The sequence below is a fragment of the Rattus norvegicus genome, chromosome 6 (genome assembly GCF_021556685.1).
Source record: "Rattus norvegicus strain SHRSP/BbbUtx chromosome 6, alternate assembly SHRSP_T2T, whole genome shotgun sequence".
NCBI classification, from domain to species: domain Eukaryota; kingdom Metazoa; phylum Chordata; class Mammalia; order Rodentia; family Muridae; genus Rattus; species Rattus norvegicus.
The window spans coordinates 82,219,556-82,237,500 of record NC_141539.1 but is presented as its reverse complement, the minus strand read 5'-3'; the positions used below and the strand labels follow the sequence as shown (position 1 = coordinate 82,237,500).

Sequence of the window (17,945 nt, the reverse complement as noted above, 5' to 3'; positions counted from 1 at the left end):
CAGGTAGATGTTTTAAAAGGGTGTGGGGGAGGGTGGGCTGATCTAAATACAAGTGTGCTTTATGATAGCCTTGGAGATAGTGTGGCACTCCTGTGCTCCAGGGGTAAAACAGGAAAGAGCTGCAGGAGTAGATATGAGAAGTGTAGCATGGGGCTATTACAAGTCTAGGTACTTGAGACTGGGTATTAAAAACGAGAAAATCACAGTGTGTAGATAGATCTGAGACATGTCAAAGGTAAGATGTCAGCATAGTGAGAGGAAATGGTCACAGAACAGAGGAAATCTTCCTGAACTTGTATGTAGTTTTTGGTTTTGATTTTGGGTATGAAGCAGGAGAAAATAAATAATGTTGGGTGGAAATTTTATTCATACTCTGAGTTTTTACCACAATATATTAAATATTTCTAGTGTTTTTAAGGTGACAATATTGGGGGGCTGAAGAACGATAAATTTTAGAGACATCATAGGAGTAAGAGAAGTTCTGTGGACTCTAAAAGATTATAGAGCCAGTCTAGACTAACAAAAAAAAAAAAAAAGCAAAATTTTCAGTCACTATAGATGGAAAAATAATTCATAATAAAGTCAAATTTAAACAATATATATGTATTAATTAAGGTCTACAGAAGAAGCTAGAGAAAAACTGCAACCTAAACAGGTAAGATATACCCATAAAAATAGAGAAAATAAATAATCTCATAACAACGAACCGAGAGAAGGGAAACACACACACACACACACACACACACACACACACTTACCCCTACACACACCACCACCATCATCACCACCACCACTAACAACAACAACAAAATAAAGATCACAAATATTTTAATGTCCATATTCTCAATTTCCCAATAAAAAGACACAAAATAACACAATGGATGTGAGAACAGATCCATCCTTCTGCTGCATCCATGAAACACACTTCAACATCCAGGGTTAGATATTACCCCAGATAAGGTGCAGGATAAAGATATTTCAAGCAGTGAACGCAAGAAAGAAGCCGTTGTAGTTGTTTTAATATTTAACAAAATAGAGTTCAAATCAAAACTAATGTCTTAATGGAAAAGGACACCACATACTCATTAAAGAAAAATCCACCAAGAGAACCTTTCAAGTCTTAGCTTCTATGCCCCAAACATAATGGCACATACCTTTATTTAAAAAAAAAAACAAAACAAAAAAACCAAAAAAAAAAAACCAACTAAAACTAAACAAACAAACAAAAACACTCCTACAGCTTAAATCACATATTGACCTTCACGAATTGATAGTGGGAGACTTCAATATTCCATGCTCAACAAGAAGTAGGTCAGACAAAAACTAAACAGAGAAATGATGGCTCTAACAGACATTATAAACCAAGTGAGCCTAACAGACATTTACAGAACATTATACACAAATACAAAAGAATATAACTTCTTCTTAGCACCCCATGGATCTTTCTCCACACTGACCACAAAGTCAGACACAAAACGAGTCTCAATAGATACAAAAAATTGAAACACCCTGCATCCTATAAGACCACTACAGATTAAAGCTGGATTTCAACAACCACGGAAACAACAGGAAACATAACTTTAAGAGACCCAATAGATGCAGTTCTAAGAGGAAGTTCATAGCGCTGCCTACATAAAATAAAATAATAAAATAAAATGATTTATAAAAAAACATTGGAGAGAACTCATAATAGCAACCTGAACACCCGAAAGCACTAAACAAAAAGAAGCAAACATTCTCAAGAGGAGTAGATGCCAACAAATAATCAAATGGAGGGGAAAATTAAAAAAGAAAGTGGGAACAAAAGAAAAGGAAAGAAAGAAAGAGAAAAATACAAAGAATCAATGAAACAAAGTTGGTTCTTTGAAATGATCAACAAGATAAACTAACTAAAAGGCAGAGAGAGAAGATTCAAATTAAAATCAGAAACATAAAGGGGAATATAACAGCAGACATAGAGGAAATCAAGAAACCTGTATTTCATCAAATTGGAAAATCTAAAAAAAAAAATTATTTTCTTAATAGGTACCACTCACTAAAATTAAATGAAGATCAGATAAGGAGTTTAAATAGGCCTATAACACCTAGCAAAATAGAAGCAATCATCCAATCTACTAATCAAAAAACCTGCCTCCAGGTTTGAAAGCAGTCTTTCAAAGAAGAGTTAACACTAATGCTCCTCAAATTATTCCACAATATGGAAACAGAAAGAACATTGCCAAATTCATTTCATGATTGCCACAGTTACCATGATAGCCAAACCACATAAAGATTCAACAAAGAAAGAGAATTACAGACAATTTTCTCTCATGAAAATAGATGCAAAAAATGCTCAATAAAATAATTCCAAGCCAAATTCAAGAACACATCAAAAAGATCACCCACCATGATTAAGTATGCTTCATCACAGAGAGGCAGGGACAGTTTAATATATGAAACTCAGTAAATGTGGCCACCATATGAACTCACAGAAAAACAAAACCAAAAATATCTACATCATTATCTCATTGGATATAGAAAAGACTTTTGACAAAAAATTTAACACCCCTTTACAATAACAGTCCTGGAGAGATTAGGGATACAATGGACATACTTCAACATAATAAAAGCTGTTTACAGCAAATTCATAGCCAAAATCATTTAAAATGGAGAGCGACTTAAAGCAATTCCACTAAAATCAGGAAAAAGACAAGGTTGTCTACTCTTTCCATACATACTCATTTTAGCACTTGCAGTCTCAGCTAGAGCAATAAGACAACTGAAGGAAGGTCAAGGGGATACAATTGGAAAGGAAAGAGTCTATTCACAGGTGGTGTGATAGTATATGGGCGTAACCTTAACAATTCACCAGGAAATTTCTACAGTGCATAAGTGGTTGGATACGAAATTAACTCAAAAGAAGTCAGTAGCTCCACTAAACACAGATGACAAATGGACTCGGAAAGGAGTCAGGGAAACAACACCTTTCACAACTATAAAATATCTTAGAGTAACTGTAATCAAGAAAGTGAATGATTTGTATAATAAAACTTCAAGTATTAAAAGAAAAATTAAAGATGATATCAAATGATAGGAAGCTCTCCCATGCTCTGATGTGAATAATATAGTAAAAATGGCCACCCTACCAAGAACAATTAACAGATTCATTGAATTCCCCATCAAAATACCAATAAAATTCTTAAAGACCTTGAAAAGACAATTCTCAACTTGATATATATCAAACCTAGGATAACTAAAACAATCCTGAACATTATAAGAACTACTAGCCGTATCACCATTCCTAATTTCAAGTTATACCACAGAGCTATAATAATAAAAATCATATAGTGTTATCATAAAAATAGACATAATGATTACTGGAATAGACTCAAAGACCCATACATAAATCTATACACTTAGGCAGACATGATTTTTGATAAAGAGTCCAGAAATACACACTAGAGAAAAGAGGCTATCTTCAACAAATGATGCTGGTTAAACTGGAATTTGCATGTAGAAGAATACAAAAAGATCCACCACTCTGCACAAAAAACAATTCCAAATGGATCAAAGGTTTCAACTTAAATCCACACACACTAAGATTGATAGAAGAGAAAGTAGGAAATCAACCTGACCTCACAGATACAGGAGATGACTTTCTAAATAGAATAGTCATAGCATAAACACTAAGATCTGCAATTAATATTTCAGAACTGAAAGTCTTCTGTAAGGCAAAGGACACTAATAAGACAAAATGGCAGCCTACAGAATGGTATATGATTTTTACCAACTCCACAGCCCCAATAGATGACTAATATCCAAAATGGATGAAAAACTCAAGATACGAGATATCAAAAAATAATCCAATTAAAAATGATATACATATCTAAACAGAGATTTCTTAATAAAAGAATCTCAAATGATTGAGAAACACTTAAATTTTCAATATCCTTAGCCATCAGGGAAATGCAAATCAAAATTACTTTGAGATTTCATCTTATATCTGTAAAATGACTAAGATAAAAACCAAACAAACAAATTCCAAGCAAACAAACAAAGAAACAAACAAACACCAAAGTGACAGGTGAAAACTCTGATAAGGATGTTGAACAAGGGAACACTCCTCCATTGCTGGTAGTAGTACAACATTGTACTGCTACTGTAGACATCAAGGTGGCAGTTCCTCAGAAAATCAGGAATTAATCTACTTTAAGACCCAGCTATACAACTCTTGATCATATACCCAAGGGACACTCCATCCTACCACAATGACATTTGCTCAACCAAGTTCACTGTGGGTTTATTTATAATAAGAAATTAGAAGAAGAAAAACCTAGACATTCCTTAACCAAAGAATGGATAAAGAAAAATGTGGTACTTTTACACAATGGAATATTATATAACTGTTTTAAAAAATTGACATCACGAAAATTTCAGGCAAATGGATGGATGTAGAAAAAATTATTTTGAGGGAGGTAACCAAGACCCAGAAAGACAAATATACTATTCACTTATAAGTGGGTTTTAGGCATTCAGTAAATGATTAAAAAAAATTGACCTACTTAGGTAAAGAAGAAGGTTGGGGGGAGTGGTACATGTATCTTCTTATAATCAGGAAATAAATTCTTGTGGGTGAAGTGAGGCAAATAGAAACAGGAGCAGGAGGGGGTAAGGTAGTAGGGAGAAATAGAAAAATCGAACTCAGGGAGCAGTGGCTGCAATTGGGGATCATGGGGGTGATGTGGAAACCCAGGGCAGTGTAAACTTACTGGACTCTGTGAAGGTGACCCTAAGGAGGACTCCTAGTAAATGAGTCTCAATTGCTCATCTCTGATAGCCAGGCAAGACTTCCACTGTCAGGACTAGGTTGTACTCAGTTGAATTGTTGGCCAAGGGGTTCCTATGGAAATCCCTAAACAACACAGGCTGATGCTAAGACAAAGGGTTGATTGCTCTCCACAAACTGACTGTGGGACCTCATTGCCAAGGTCAACATCTACACCACTCATCAAATGCAGAAAAGTCAAGCTGGTGCCTACATGGAGCCTACATTCTATTCTCTTTGGTGTGGGAAGATATTCTGCAGGCTACTGAAAGAGAAACATGAATACCAACCAGCCACAAAACCTTTGACTTACAATCTGTTTGGCCTGAAAAATATGCTATGAACAAAACTTGTAGGAGTATCCAACCAACGTTCAATTTGACTTATGACCCACCCCATGAGAAGGAATCTGTACCAGACATTGCTTCGATAACCAAGAACCAGAGACTAGAGACCTAGGGTAAAACCAAACATGACTGATGTAAAGGAAATTTCTAGTGATATTCTTTTATACTCATAGATTGGCATCTTCTCTAGACATCATTAGAGAGGCTTCCTCAGGAAACAGATGGGAAGAGATACAGAATTTATGAAGAGAAAAAAATAGTTTAAATCGGAAGTCTCCATCAAATAGCTCGCCTCAGAGCTTGGAGAATCCTGTGGAAATGGAGGCTAAAAGATTGTGAGAGTCAGAGGAGGTAGAGAACACCAGGAGAACAAGGCCCTCTGAGTTAACTAAGGAAGGCACCTAAGAGCTCACAGAAACAGAAGCATCAAGCACAGGGCCGACATGGGTCTACACCAGGTCTTCTCTAAGCCTGTTTTTTTCTAATAAGAGACAGAAAGATAGATCTGGAGCAGATGAGAAGTTGGGAGGAAGTTGGAGAAAGAGAAGAAGAGGAAACTATAATCAGGATATATTGTTTGAGAAAAGAACTTTTTTTATTCAGTCAAAGAAAAGGTAATATTTAAAAATGAAGGGCAGAAGTGCTTCTCAAAAAATGTTATTGTTTCAGGGCATCACCAAAGTGAGAAGCCCCTGCTTCTTTATATCAAAGGACAGGCAGCTGCAAAGAGAAGAATAGATTGTCTCCCTTCCTGCTGAGTTTAGAGTCCTACTCATCCACTGAAGTATAACAAAATCATACTTTGTTGTCCCAGCACGGGGATACAACAAAGCCCTTTCTGGATTCCCTAATCACAAAGGGGGAAAAGGTCTTCTGATGTTCTGCAGAAGCCTTCTCTGTGCTAACCTCTACTTTCCTCACTAGACTCCTGAAAGACACTCGGAATGAGTGAGCAGGGACGTGTGCTGAGAGTGTTTGTGGCCAGAGGACCCACGGACGTAAGAGACCATTGTTTACTCTGCTAGTGAGCCTCTACTTTATCCTGAGTGCATATTTAGATGTCATCCCAAGAAGGCCCCAGTTACAGGTTGAATTCCTAGAACCTCTGCTTACTTTCTATGCTGATCTCCTGTGACTTGGCGTCACTTTGTTAAAAATTAAGAAAAGGAAATCTAAGAAGCTTGAGGCGACTAACTCCTCAATCAAACCTGTCATTAGTGCCCATCGAATCTTATAAAGACTATCCATAGAAGGGCCACTACTAAATCATAACGATTCACAAATGCACTCAATACTGTGAGACACTAAAAAAAAATCAGCTAAAAGTATTCCAATCTAACAATGAACTTCAAATCCACAGTGTGACCACTCACTAACAGCATAGTTTCACAAAATTTAATAAACGCCTTCAGTTTTTCTTAGATAGAAGTGAATGTAGAAAAACATTATATTTTACAGGTATTTTTCCTTTCTCTCCACTGCTATAAATAATATCATTTTATGTGACTTCAGTAACAAAAAAGGAGGCAGTATAACAAAAAGATATATGGCCTCCGTTTTGATTGGCCGTATTTGCCTAAATCACTTCCATTTGAAAACAAAACTTCTTGAACCTAAATGTGAAGGTCAAACAAAAATCACCTGACTTTATAATGCTTTATAATTGAGAAAATAAATCACAAGTCTGGAAGAAAAAAAATATAGAATCTGTCGTGCAGGGTGTGTGGACTTTTCAGATGCATAAGCCTTAAAAGGAGCTACCTATTAAGTCTAGCTAACGGTAATTGCCACGTTCCACTGACTCTACAAGGTAAATGCGAAGGTAACTGTTGATTATCCCTGGTACTTACAAACTGATGGCAGATAAGCATAATAGGATTTCTAATAAGTAACCGCGATTTTCTTCTTTCCCCTTTCCAGCTCTGTGAAGTGGAAATTGTTCAGGCACCAATAAAAAAAGCTAGCTTTGGGTCCTAAAGCATGCCTTGATTATTAAGTATAGGTACCACATAAATCCCCCAAGAATAAATCATATCAAAGGTACAGCTGGAACAGGCATGGTGGACCATCCCAAAACCTAAAGAAAATAATCCTGCCAGCTGTGTGATGAAGAAAGTTTGTCGGTCAAGTCCCAACGCAACACTTGCAATCAATTTATTACGAGAAGTCTTGGCCAATGGACCTGGAAGCCTGCTGCTCCCATGGAATTACGATTTGTCTCTCGAGACAAAGCAAGAAAGTTCCTGATGTTCTGTTGCCAACATGCTGAAATTTTTTTTCCAAGTTTTACACTTTACAATATGGTGTAGACTATGTAGATGTGTGCCTGCCTATATGTATATTCCATCTGTGTGCCTGTGTACACATGTGCTACATCTGTGTGCCTGCCCACACGTGCACTGTGTGTGTGCCTGCCCACACGTGCACTGTGTGTGTGCCTGCCCATGTGTGCATTGCTTGTTCATCTGCCAAATGTCTATTATGTATGTGTACTTGCTCACGTTTACAAACTCTGTCTAATCACACATGTATTGATGTGTGCATGCCCATATATGTGTATGTCTGGTCATTTGTACCCAGAATGTGTACTTTTTAAACTTATTGAGTACAAATTAGGTCCCAACTACATTATTTGTGACCTAAAGAAAACCACTTCAATCCACAAAAATATTGTCTGGCAGATCACTGCTTCACAAACTCTTAACGGGAGTACAAACCACATGAGGCTTATGTGGGAATCCTGACTTAGGCAGTGGCTATGATTATACTTTGTTTTTTGTTTTTTTTTTCATTTGGGGGGGTTGTTGTTTAAGTTTTTCTGTTAATTTATTTGTTCACTTTACATCCTAATATCTGGTTCATCTCCTCCCAGTTCCCCCTTCCCATATCTCCTCCCATCCCCTCTTCTCATCTGAGAATATCTATGGTCCCTAACCCTTGGATTACCATTTGAAGGATAGTAAATTATCAATACTGCAGCCTCTAATGGACGCAGTGTGTGGAGTTTCAGTCTTTCAGAAGGTTCCCAGTGCGGTGGATCCTATTCATGATAGCTATAATCCTTATATTGACTTTGGATTTTCTTATCTTTTCTTTCTCTATCTCACATGTGAGTGAAAACATATAAGTTGGTAAAAAATTATGAGAATGGGATATATATCTCAATGTGAGTATTATTGGCATAGTGATGATATCACACCTATGGCATGGCACTAAATGAGGGTGCCAGGGGGAAAGAATGTCAAGTAAAAGAGAAGACCTAGGGTCAAGGCCTGAAAAATGCCAAGATTTATGGACTTGGCTTTTAAAGGAGTTTTAAGAACAGTGAACATGAACATTTCCAGTCCAATGAACAGGATCATATGGCTAAAGTTCAATGCGATTCTAAAGGTTGTGTGTGTATCTGTGGTAGTTTGAATGGAGTGCTCTTCACAGGCTCACATGTTTTGATGCTTGGTCCTTGCTTGATAGAACTGTTTGAGAAGCATTAGGAGGTGTAGTCTTTTTGGTGATGTGTCACTAGGGGTCTGCATTGAGGTTGCAAAGTCCAGGTCAACCCAGTCTCTCCCCCACCCACCTGCATTGGGATCAAGGAATAAGCTTGCAGCTACTGCGCCAGCACCATGCCCACTTGCCTGCTGCCATGCTACAGACCATGATGCCCATGGACTCTCACTCTCTGAAACTGTGAGCATCAAATAAGTTATTCCTTTCTATAAGTTAGTCTTTTCCTTGGTTATAATGCCCTATCGAAGTCATAAAAAAGTAATTAAATTAGTATCCTCAAAACTTTTCATCTCAGAAGATTAGCTTCTGAATAGAATATTTTATTGATGGAATGATATGGTCTTTAAAATCTTCTCTGAAATGTTTTTATGTATCTGAAGTGAATCCGGAAACATACTAAAGTTTAGACACTATGTTCATTCAATAGGAAAAAATATTCAGTGAACAATGACACGTTATAAACTTACAAGATTACAGGTTATTTTTGAAAATGTATCTTCTCATTTCTTTTCTGAAAATTTAAATTAATAATTCAATTACAAATATTGGGTTGAACGTATTAGCTGTTCATGATCTATTTCCTTGTATTAATGAATATGCAGATAAATATCTATATGTTCTATGTAGATATGTGAAATTTCTAGAATTATAATGGTATAAAGTGGAGAAATGGCTCATCCATTAAGGGTACTTGCTGCTTTTACAGAGGACCCAAGTTCAGATTATTGTACCCAACACAAGGAAGGAGGGGGTGACTCACAAACACCTGTCATTCAAACTGCAGGTGAGCTGGCACTCTTATAGACCCTTACCCACATACGCATACATATATGCCCTTCTTTTCCAGAGACATACAGAAAATTAAAACTTTTCTTAAACTTTAAAAATGATAAAGGAAGAAAAAAGTAAGTAATATGTATTTCAGGTTACTAATAGTTTAAAATTTAAAGTGCTTACCTATAGAACTATGGGATTAAAACCCGGTATGTTGAAAATACTTTTTGAAGATGTAACCAACAATTGCACTTCATCTTTATAGTCTGACACTCTGGCACTTGGAAAAGACTAATATTGAGTCTTTCTCATGCCGTCCATCAACCATTTGCCCACATAGAGCCACTTTTGCGTGTTTGACCGCTATTTCTTTTTAAGAACTGAATGGTCATCCACAAAGTCACTATCAAAAACAATCAAGATTCTAATAAAATACCTCATTAAAACACTTGGCACTGTCTGATCCAGCCTCTTCCTTCCAACCACAGGACCCATTGCCCAGCATCCCCGATTTGATCCTTCTTCTTTAATCTTGTTGAACTGTAACTACTTTCCTAAAAAGTCTACGTATATTTAAATTATGTATCCTGTACATTAAAAGTTATAAAAAATTGTCTCTATGTATAATATTTTATTGTTTTTTAATCACTTAGCATTGTGTTGCTAAGGTTAAGTCATATTTCATTAATCTAAAGATAAAATACATTGTGTTTATTGAGTGATTATGCCACAATCTATTTATCCCCTGCACTTGGGCAGTTAAGTGGATTCTTATTTTTTTTTGATAGGACAATAAAGATCTTTTACAAATATTCTGTTATGTGTGCAAGAATTCCTCTTTACTACACATATATATTCACAAAAGCCCCCCACACACACATTTACACATACGCAGAGGCTTGGAATTTACCTGTTTCAAGTGTTTGAACTATGCTGGAGGTACAATAATATCTAAATAATCACAGAGTTGAAAATAAAACACATTTCAAAACCTGCTGGATATGTAGGATAATAAGTAGTTAAAATTATATATGTCTTACTTTTGGATTATTTTTTCCCTAATTCTTATCTTATATGCTTTCAATCCAGAGATATGATATATAGTTATTATGGCTAGTTTATCCCTCTCTTAATATCCTACTATCAACAATGCCAAAGAGTGAGAACTCACATAAAGTTTCCGCTTATCTGCGGTCTTGCTTTAGTCAAGAAACAGTTCTCACACCAAGTGACTTTCAAAATGGCTAAGAACGTCCACTGACTACTCAGGCTTGAAAAGGCCTTTGTCAAGATAACCACAGTTCGTGGACACACTTCCAGGTCACAGTCAAGGATTGTGAAGACATACAGAACTGATCCATGCAATTAAGTACTGTAAAAAAAAATTCACTCAGTTTTCTTCATTTTTCATATTTTTCTTACAAGACATAAAGTTACTCAATGTAAATACAAAGTCATTTTGTATGTCTCAGATATTAGAAAGAACTGAAGAATGCCATTTAAGTTTAAGAAAGGGTAGAAGAAAAATCTTGGTGCATCTCCTCAGTCAGAAAGAACAGGCTAGTTTGATGGCAATTTTTATGTGTACTATCTCTTGTTGGGATACACGGAATTCCCGGATGCGGTCGTAATAGCGAAAACAAGAGAGGAACATACACGTTATCTTGACATCCTCTTCTTGCCTCTTGTTGACGGAAACAGTTCAAGCCAGCACAGCAAAGCAAGCTAAAAAGTGCACTGCAGACATTTATAAGCATGGTGCATCTTTAAGAGGGCTAAATGTAGTCTGTTTCTAAGCACACGATATTTGCCATTGTAAGTCAAGACAGACAAACGACGCATTTTATTATAAATCTATAAAATTCTCTAAACTGCTACAAGCATAAAAGAGCATTCACAATTGAAGAAAGAAAGAAAGAAAGAAAGAAAGAAAGAAAGAAAGAAAGAAAGAAAGAAAGAAAGAAAGAAAGGCAGGCATGATATGACCCCCTTCCGAGGTATGGTGGAGGCAGTTTACCATAGATACATGGGAGAGGTTAGCAGGAAGCAGGGAGCAATGGGAGAGTCCAGAGTGCTTGACTCTGAGCTAGGCCCGTGTAGGGAGAAGTGGGAGGAAAGGGGAGAGAAGGGAGCCAGGTGCAGCAGCCAGGAGGTAGCCATGGTTAGATTAGATCTAAGGACTACTCTGGTCCCCAGGATGGAGAGTTTAGGGTATGGGATGGGTATGCCCAGTAACAGATAAGGATCAAGTGGTGCTGGGGGGACCTGGTAGACAGTGTCCTCTTTGATATGCTAAGTAGGCACCTCAGCCATTTGTCCCAGGTTGAAACCGAACAATAAAGCAGACTTTAACCCTCCCTCACCCAAACCTTTCTTTCTTTAATCCTCTCCCACTTCCAACTGAGTTGGTATGTATATTAAAACAAAGCAGCCTTTGGAACCAAGAGTAGCTGACTCAACCATTTCTCAAATTACAGAGTACTAGTCTCCAGTATTGAATGTGTATTATGATTGAATAAATAGTTTAATTTTCAAAAAAAGATTCTTTGAACTTTTATGTTCCTTTTACACTTTTCTTCTATAAATGTTGGCAGATAGTCACAGGAGCTATGATTTTACATAGTTCAAGGATAAAATCACATGCAGATGTTTTTCGACCTTATAAGGCCATGAACTCATTTGCACATAACCTAATAGCCTGAAGAATTTTTGAGCACTTGTAGTGTCACGGAAACCTCCATAGTTAGGACCTATGGCTATTGTTTGTCATCTTGGTGTAACTATTTCCCCCAATCAATCAGCACCAGCATTTTAAAAATGGAAGTACAAATGAAACTTTTAAGGCAAGTACTGACCAGAGAAGCTGTTTTCCATTGAAAATGCTCAAAGAAATTCTAGGTTCTTTGACTGGCAATTAGCACGTCTGGGGTTCCTTTGACGCAGTAAAGAAAGAGAGCCCGTAAAGATCAGTTTTAACCCGGAGGACATTCCTCACAACATCCCTCCCCCAACACCAGGCTCAGGAAATCTCTCTGAAGCCTGGAACAGTCTACAAATTATACAGACGCCCCACTCCACAGTCCCGGACACAAACACAATGGGCGGGTGTGGGCTTTTGGTTCCTGCCCACGATCATCACTGCATTCTGAGATCCAAAGTTCAGATAAGTGTGAGCTAGGGAAGAGCCTCACTTGATCCCAGTGGCAATTTTCTTTTCTCCTGCTTATCTAAGCCGGGCATTGGACCCCCTTGACCCAGTGTGTTCCCAGCGTTGAGGCGCCAGCTGTGTTCCTGACCCCTTAATAAATCAGGGCCACACGGAGCCTGGCAGGGCTCTGGGACGCATTTCCTGTCACAGCCTAGGGAAAGCAGTTGGCCAAGGGAGTGTGGTAGGGACTTTCAGCTGGTGGGGGGAGGGGGCGATGAGGGTTCAGGATAGGGGAGGGCACACGTGGTGGTAGTAAGGGCTGTAGAGGGCGGCGACTCTAGAGACAGCTCGGTGCTCTCGGCAAGCCAGAGAACTTGGGAGCAGCTGTGGGCTCTTGAGTCTCCAGGATGAGGCCGGCTCTTGCCCTGTGCCTCCTCTGTCCTGCGTTCTGGCCCCGGCCAGGGAATGGCGAGCACCCCACGGCCGATCGCGCAGTTTGTTCGGTCCCGGGGGCTTGCTACAGCCTGCACCACGCAGCCATGAAGAGGAGGGCGGCGGAGGAGGCCTGTAGCTTGCGCGGCGGGACTCTCAGCACCGTGCAGTCCGGCTCTGAGTTGCAAGCTGTGCTCAAGCTCTTTCGTGCAGGTCCCGGGCCTGGTGGAGGCTCCAAAGACCTAATGTTCTGGGTGGCTCTGGAGCGTGACCGTTCACAGTGCACCCAGGAGAGAGAGCCTTTGAGGGGTTTCTCCTGGTTGTACACGGACTCAGAAGACTCGGAGAACAGAACACTACCTTGGGTGGAAGAGCCACAACTTTCTTGCACTGTACGAAAGTGCGCTGTGCTCCAGGCCACCGGGGGAGTGGAGCCTGCTGGCTGGAAGGAGATGCGCTGTCAACAGCGCGCCGATGGCTACCTGTGCAAGTACCAGTTTGAGGCTCTGTGCCCTGCGCCTCGCCCGGGAGCCGCCTCTAACTTAAGTTTCCAAGCTCCCTTCCGGCTGAGCAGTTCTGCCCTGGACTTCAGCCCTCCTGGGACCGAGGTGAGTGCGATGTGTCCCAGGGACTTCTCAGTCTCCTCCATCTGCGTCCAGGAAGAGACAGGCGCACGCTGGGATGGGCTTTTCCCTGGGAGCTTGCTCTGCCCCTGTTCTGGGAGGTACCTCCTTGCTGGCAAGTGCGTGGAGCTCGCTGACTGCCTAGACTACTTGGGAAACTTCGCCTGCGAATGTGCTGTGGGTTTTGAGCTAGGGAAGGACAAACGCTCTTGTGAGACCAAAGCGGAAGGCCAACTAACCCTCGAGGGGACCAAGTTGCCCACTAGAAATGTATCAGCCACTCCAGCCAGTCCTGTGACAAACAAATCGTGGCCAGGTCAGGTCTATGACAAGCCAGGAGAGATGCCCCGGGTCACTGGACAAGACCGTATTGCGACATCTGTTCCTGAGATTCTTCAGTGGGGAACACAGAGTACTTTACCTACTGTTCAAACGTCCCCACAAACCAAGCCAAAAGTCACCATCACACCATCAGGAAGTATGATGCCCACATTGAACTTCGCATCTTCCCCTCCTGTTTCTCTGACTTTCGACTCCTCCTCCACGGTGGTCTTCGTACTTGTGAGCATAGCAGTAATAGTTTTGGTACTCTTGACCATTACAGTGCTGGGACTTTTCAAACTCTGCTTCCACAAAAGCCCTTCCTCCAGGACAAGGAAGGGAGCTTTGGACTCACAGGGTGTGGAATGTGATGCAGAGGCCACCTCTCTGCGGCACAATTCTGCACAGTGCACGGACACTGGAGGGAAGGGTGCCTGAGGGGCTGAGCTGAGGGCACTTCACTAGTTGGGTTCTCTCTTGGATCAGGACACACTTAGGGAAACAGCCCAATGACCACATCTTGTCTAGATTTTTTTCAGTTCCAACAATTGGGAAAAGAAGGGATTTTGCAATGATGATTACTTTGGAAGTTCCCCTTCCCATAAATTCTCTTTTTTTTCCACTAAGGAGCTAAATCTGAAAGTCACACTAGTCCCCTGAAGGTGAAGAGGGGGAGGCTATGGACTGGTGGAGCACAGGATGGCAAATGGCAGGAGGCGGTTTTCTGTGTTCTGAGGGAATTTGGAGAAGTGCTTGTATATTTCCCAGTCTTGGGAACAAATAAATAAATAACACTATAATTTTTGGAACGTTTACTTTCACCCAAAATGAAAAAGGAAATAGCTATATTATTCAGGCTAGGAATATATTAGCTTGAAAATTTCAGGTAAATAATAAAACATCGCTGAGAACCCAGACTAATATGTTTGACTTATGCAAAGGGTGTTCTTTAGGAGTACAACGTTCTGGAGATAGCAACTGGCTATGGGGTATGCTGGGAAGACACACAGAAGTAAACGCTGGTGTTTTGAGGGGAAGTCCTTATACCCTAGCTCCTTCAGAACTAGTGAAGTTTCCCTTTATTCTTTTATCCTTTGCTTTCAAAGTCACTGGGACTGTGCTCTGCTATAAATCCTAAGTGCAAGGTTGCCAGTTTCTGACTCTAGAAGCAAATTACAGTTGACCACCAATCCAAGTGTTTACTGTGTGTCCTTGCCCAAGGAAACAAATGATTTGTGTCTTCGTTTTCCAATGTTTGTGTTCTCCAGTGTAATGACCTTCCTCTCCAAGCCACCTTGTAGACATCAAGATGCTGATCCTCACTTCCAATTACGATGATGTTAATTCTCAATTAAAACGTTAATGCTAAGTATTGATTTGAAATCTTCTGGGTGCATTAAAGCAAAAGGAAGCTTGGCTTCTTCCAAAGTTGCAAGATTCTTGTGCCCTATTTAATCCATGAGGGTGGGGGTGGGGACACTTGAATGTCAACCCATTTCTGTTTCTTCTCAATAGATTGTGAATGCAATGACAATGTGTGAGTATCAGGGGATTGTTACAACTGCACAAGAGTCTTAGCAGGCAAAACTGCAGGAAATGGCTTTCTGCAGAATTAATAGTGTAAAAAAGAAATAATAAATAAAACCTAACATCTTGTTATGACTTGAGATGTTAGCATATAATAAAAAAAATCACACATTCAGGTGGTAAATAATTAAGGCATAATAATAATAATAATATCTGGTTGAATTCAAAGACCTTGGAGAATATTTCAGTTAGAGTGCTGAGATTTTTGTAAGTGTTGTAAAGTTGTTGTGTGAAGGGAAATAGAGAAATAAACTTACTTGTGGGAGAAAATGAAAGTAGAAAAAACTTGGACTATATTTTTCTAGAATCATTTTTATACTCTTGATTGTACTAAGAGTTGATTTAATGTTAGCAAATAACCAATAATAAAATAACCTAGAAAATTAAGAGAGTTCAATATATGAATCTGTGTTTTAAATATAAATCTACGTGCTTAATATTGTATCACTGAAGGGAAAAATTGATAGAAAGCTTGCTTCATAAGTTGAATATGGCTTTAAATAGTTACAGTTAAATAAAATCACAAATGAATTCAAATTAGCTGTTAAGATTCTTCAATTTAAACCAGAGGCTAACAATTACATTGGTAAATGGCTCATACCAAGTTTCTCATCTTGTCAGTTACATATTCCAGTTTTTCTTGTTCTTAGCATTGTTGTTTTCTTCTCCACTATATGATCGCTCAGTTGTGGTGACAACTATTCTAGTACAAAATGTCCTGCTTGACTTTATAACTTGAAAAATAGACTCATCTATAAGTGGACTGAAAACACACACACACACACACACACACACACACACACACACACATGCACATGTATATCTACATGCATAGCTAAGTGCAAGTGTATGTGTGTATATGCATATATAAACATTTTGTTTTAAAGATTTTGTTTGGGTTTGGTCCCCAGCTCCGAAAAAAAAGAACCAAAAAAAGAGATTTTGTTTTATTTGTATTAGTCTCTCAGTAAGTTAGAGCATGCATAATTATCACATAACATGCAACAGATGACAGTGTGGATCTGGAACTCTTAATGGCCTATGTGAAGAAAGAAATCATGGTGACCCAATTACTTGAATATTGTCCCCTATTATTCTCCTTTATAGAACAGAGGATAATTAAGGAACATTATTTGTTTATATCTTAAATTATTTCTTGACAAACCAGACTACAAAGAACTTCCTTTGATTTCTGGCCATGGCTGTGACCTCCAGAAATTTGTTCAATGGCAGATTAAATTCAGTCAAGCACACCATCTCTTGAGTCCTTTGGCAGCTAGGAATAATGTTCTTATAACCACTTCTCTACTTTCTAGTATTTTATCAACATGTTTGAGGTTCATTCCTTTGTTGGTTAAAGTCTTCTGCTCTCACATTCATCTTTCAGTTTCCTACTTACCCGTTTCCTTACAGTCAAACATAGAATCTCTCCTATGGTCTTTCTTTCTACCCTAAACCCTGCCATTATATTACACACTTAGATTTTGTTTCTGCATAAAGTGTAAAGCCCATGCACTTCAGCTCTTCTCTTCTTCAGACCCAGCGACCTGCACTTCATTTTAGTCATTCATCTGCACATAATCTGCACAAATTATGGTGATTCTGAAATTCTTCCCCATCCTAGACCTCAAAGTCAGATTTTTGCATGCAAGTGTTAAAACTTGTGCTCTAATAAATTTGCTTGTGATTAGAGGCAAAGGACTGCTGTTTGAACTTTGATGTTTTTCCTTCCTTAAATTAGTACAACTAGTGGTCTGAGTTAGAATCATTCTATCTACTGAGACTGCAAGTTTATTAAAAACAGTTGTTTTGCATGAATGTTAAAGGAGCAACCAATAACTAGCAGGTTCACAATTAACTTGAAGCTTACTTCACAAGAAGACACGTATATGGCCAAGAAGAATCTTGGCTGGTGAGCTCATAGGCCCTAGCATGAACCAAGTACCATTATTTTGCTAAATAGATATAATATCAAAGCTCCTTCCAAGTATTTGTTGTTGTAATCATAGATCAGTACAGAGCCCAGCCCCACATCAGGGAAGTGTTTTGCAGTGGATGGTGACTAACAAAGAAACTTACAAATGGTCAAAGTACACAGAATAATTGAGTGTCCATCTGTACGAGGGCAAGGGGAGGCTTACATCATGGAAGAGGGAACAGGAAGATAGTCAGAGCCAAACGTTAGGGATGGCCGCTGTGAAGCTGTCTTTGGGACATGACAAAGTCAGTATACTCATGCTCTCAGCATGCACAAAGCTGTCGTACGATCAAGCCAGTTAGCATTCTCCACCGAACAAAGTTGGGGCCCACAAGGTCTCCCTGTCAGTGAGGAGTCACTGTCACTTGGTGGTTCTGAGGGAAGGAGAATTAGTTTTCTTCAGGGGTATTCTCGTTTCCCCTGT

The 17,945-nt window shown here is 39.2% G+C and overlaps 1 protein-coding gene and 1 long non-coding RNA gene across 2 annotated transcripts in view; one reads left to right on the top strand and one right to left on the bottom strand.

The window, feature by feature from the left end:
* Positions 1-12,463, bottom strand: part of LOC148005261 (uncharacterized) — a 26,265-nt gene extending 13,802 nt beyond the window's left edge. Inside the window, exon 1 of the long non-coding RNA XR_015623061.1 lies at positions 12,288-12,463. This is a non-coding gene — a long non-coding RNA (uncharacterized LOC148005261). The remainder of the gene's footprint in view (positions 1-12,287) is intronic.
* Positions 12,464-12,938: 475 nt separating this feature from the next.
* Positions 12,939-16,080, top strand: Clec14a (C-type lectin domain containing 14A). The gene is given in 1 exon segment (NM_001014077.1): positions 12,939-16,080. A coding segment is annotated over 1 exon segment (1,407 nt). The 5' UTR covers positions 12,939-12,987; the 3' UTR covers positions 14,395-16,080.
* Positions 16,081-17,945: the final 1,865 nt, after the last annotated feature.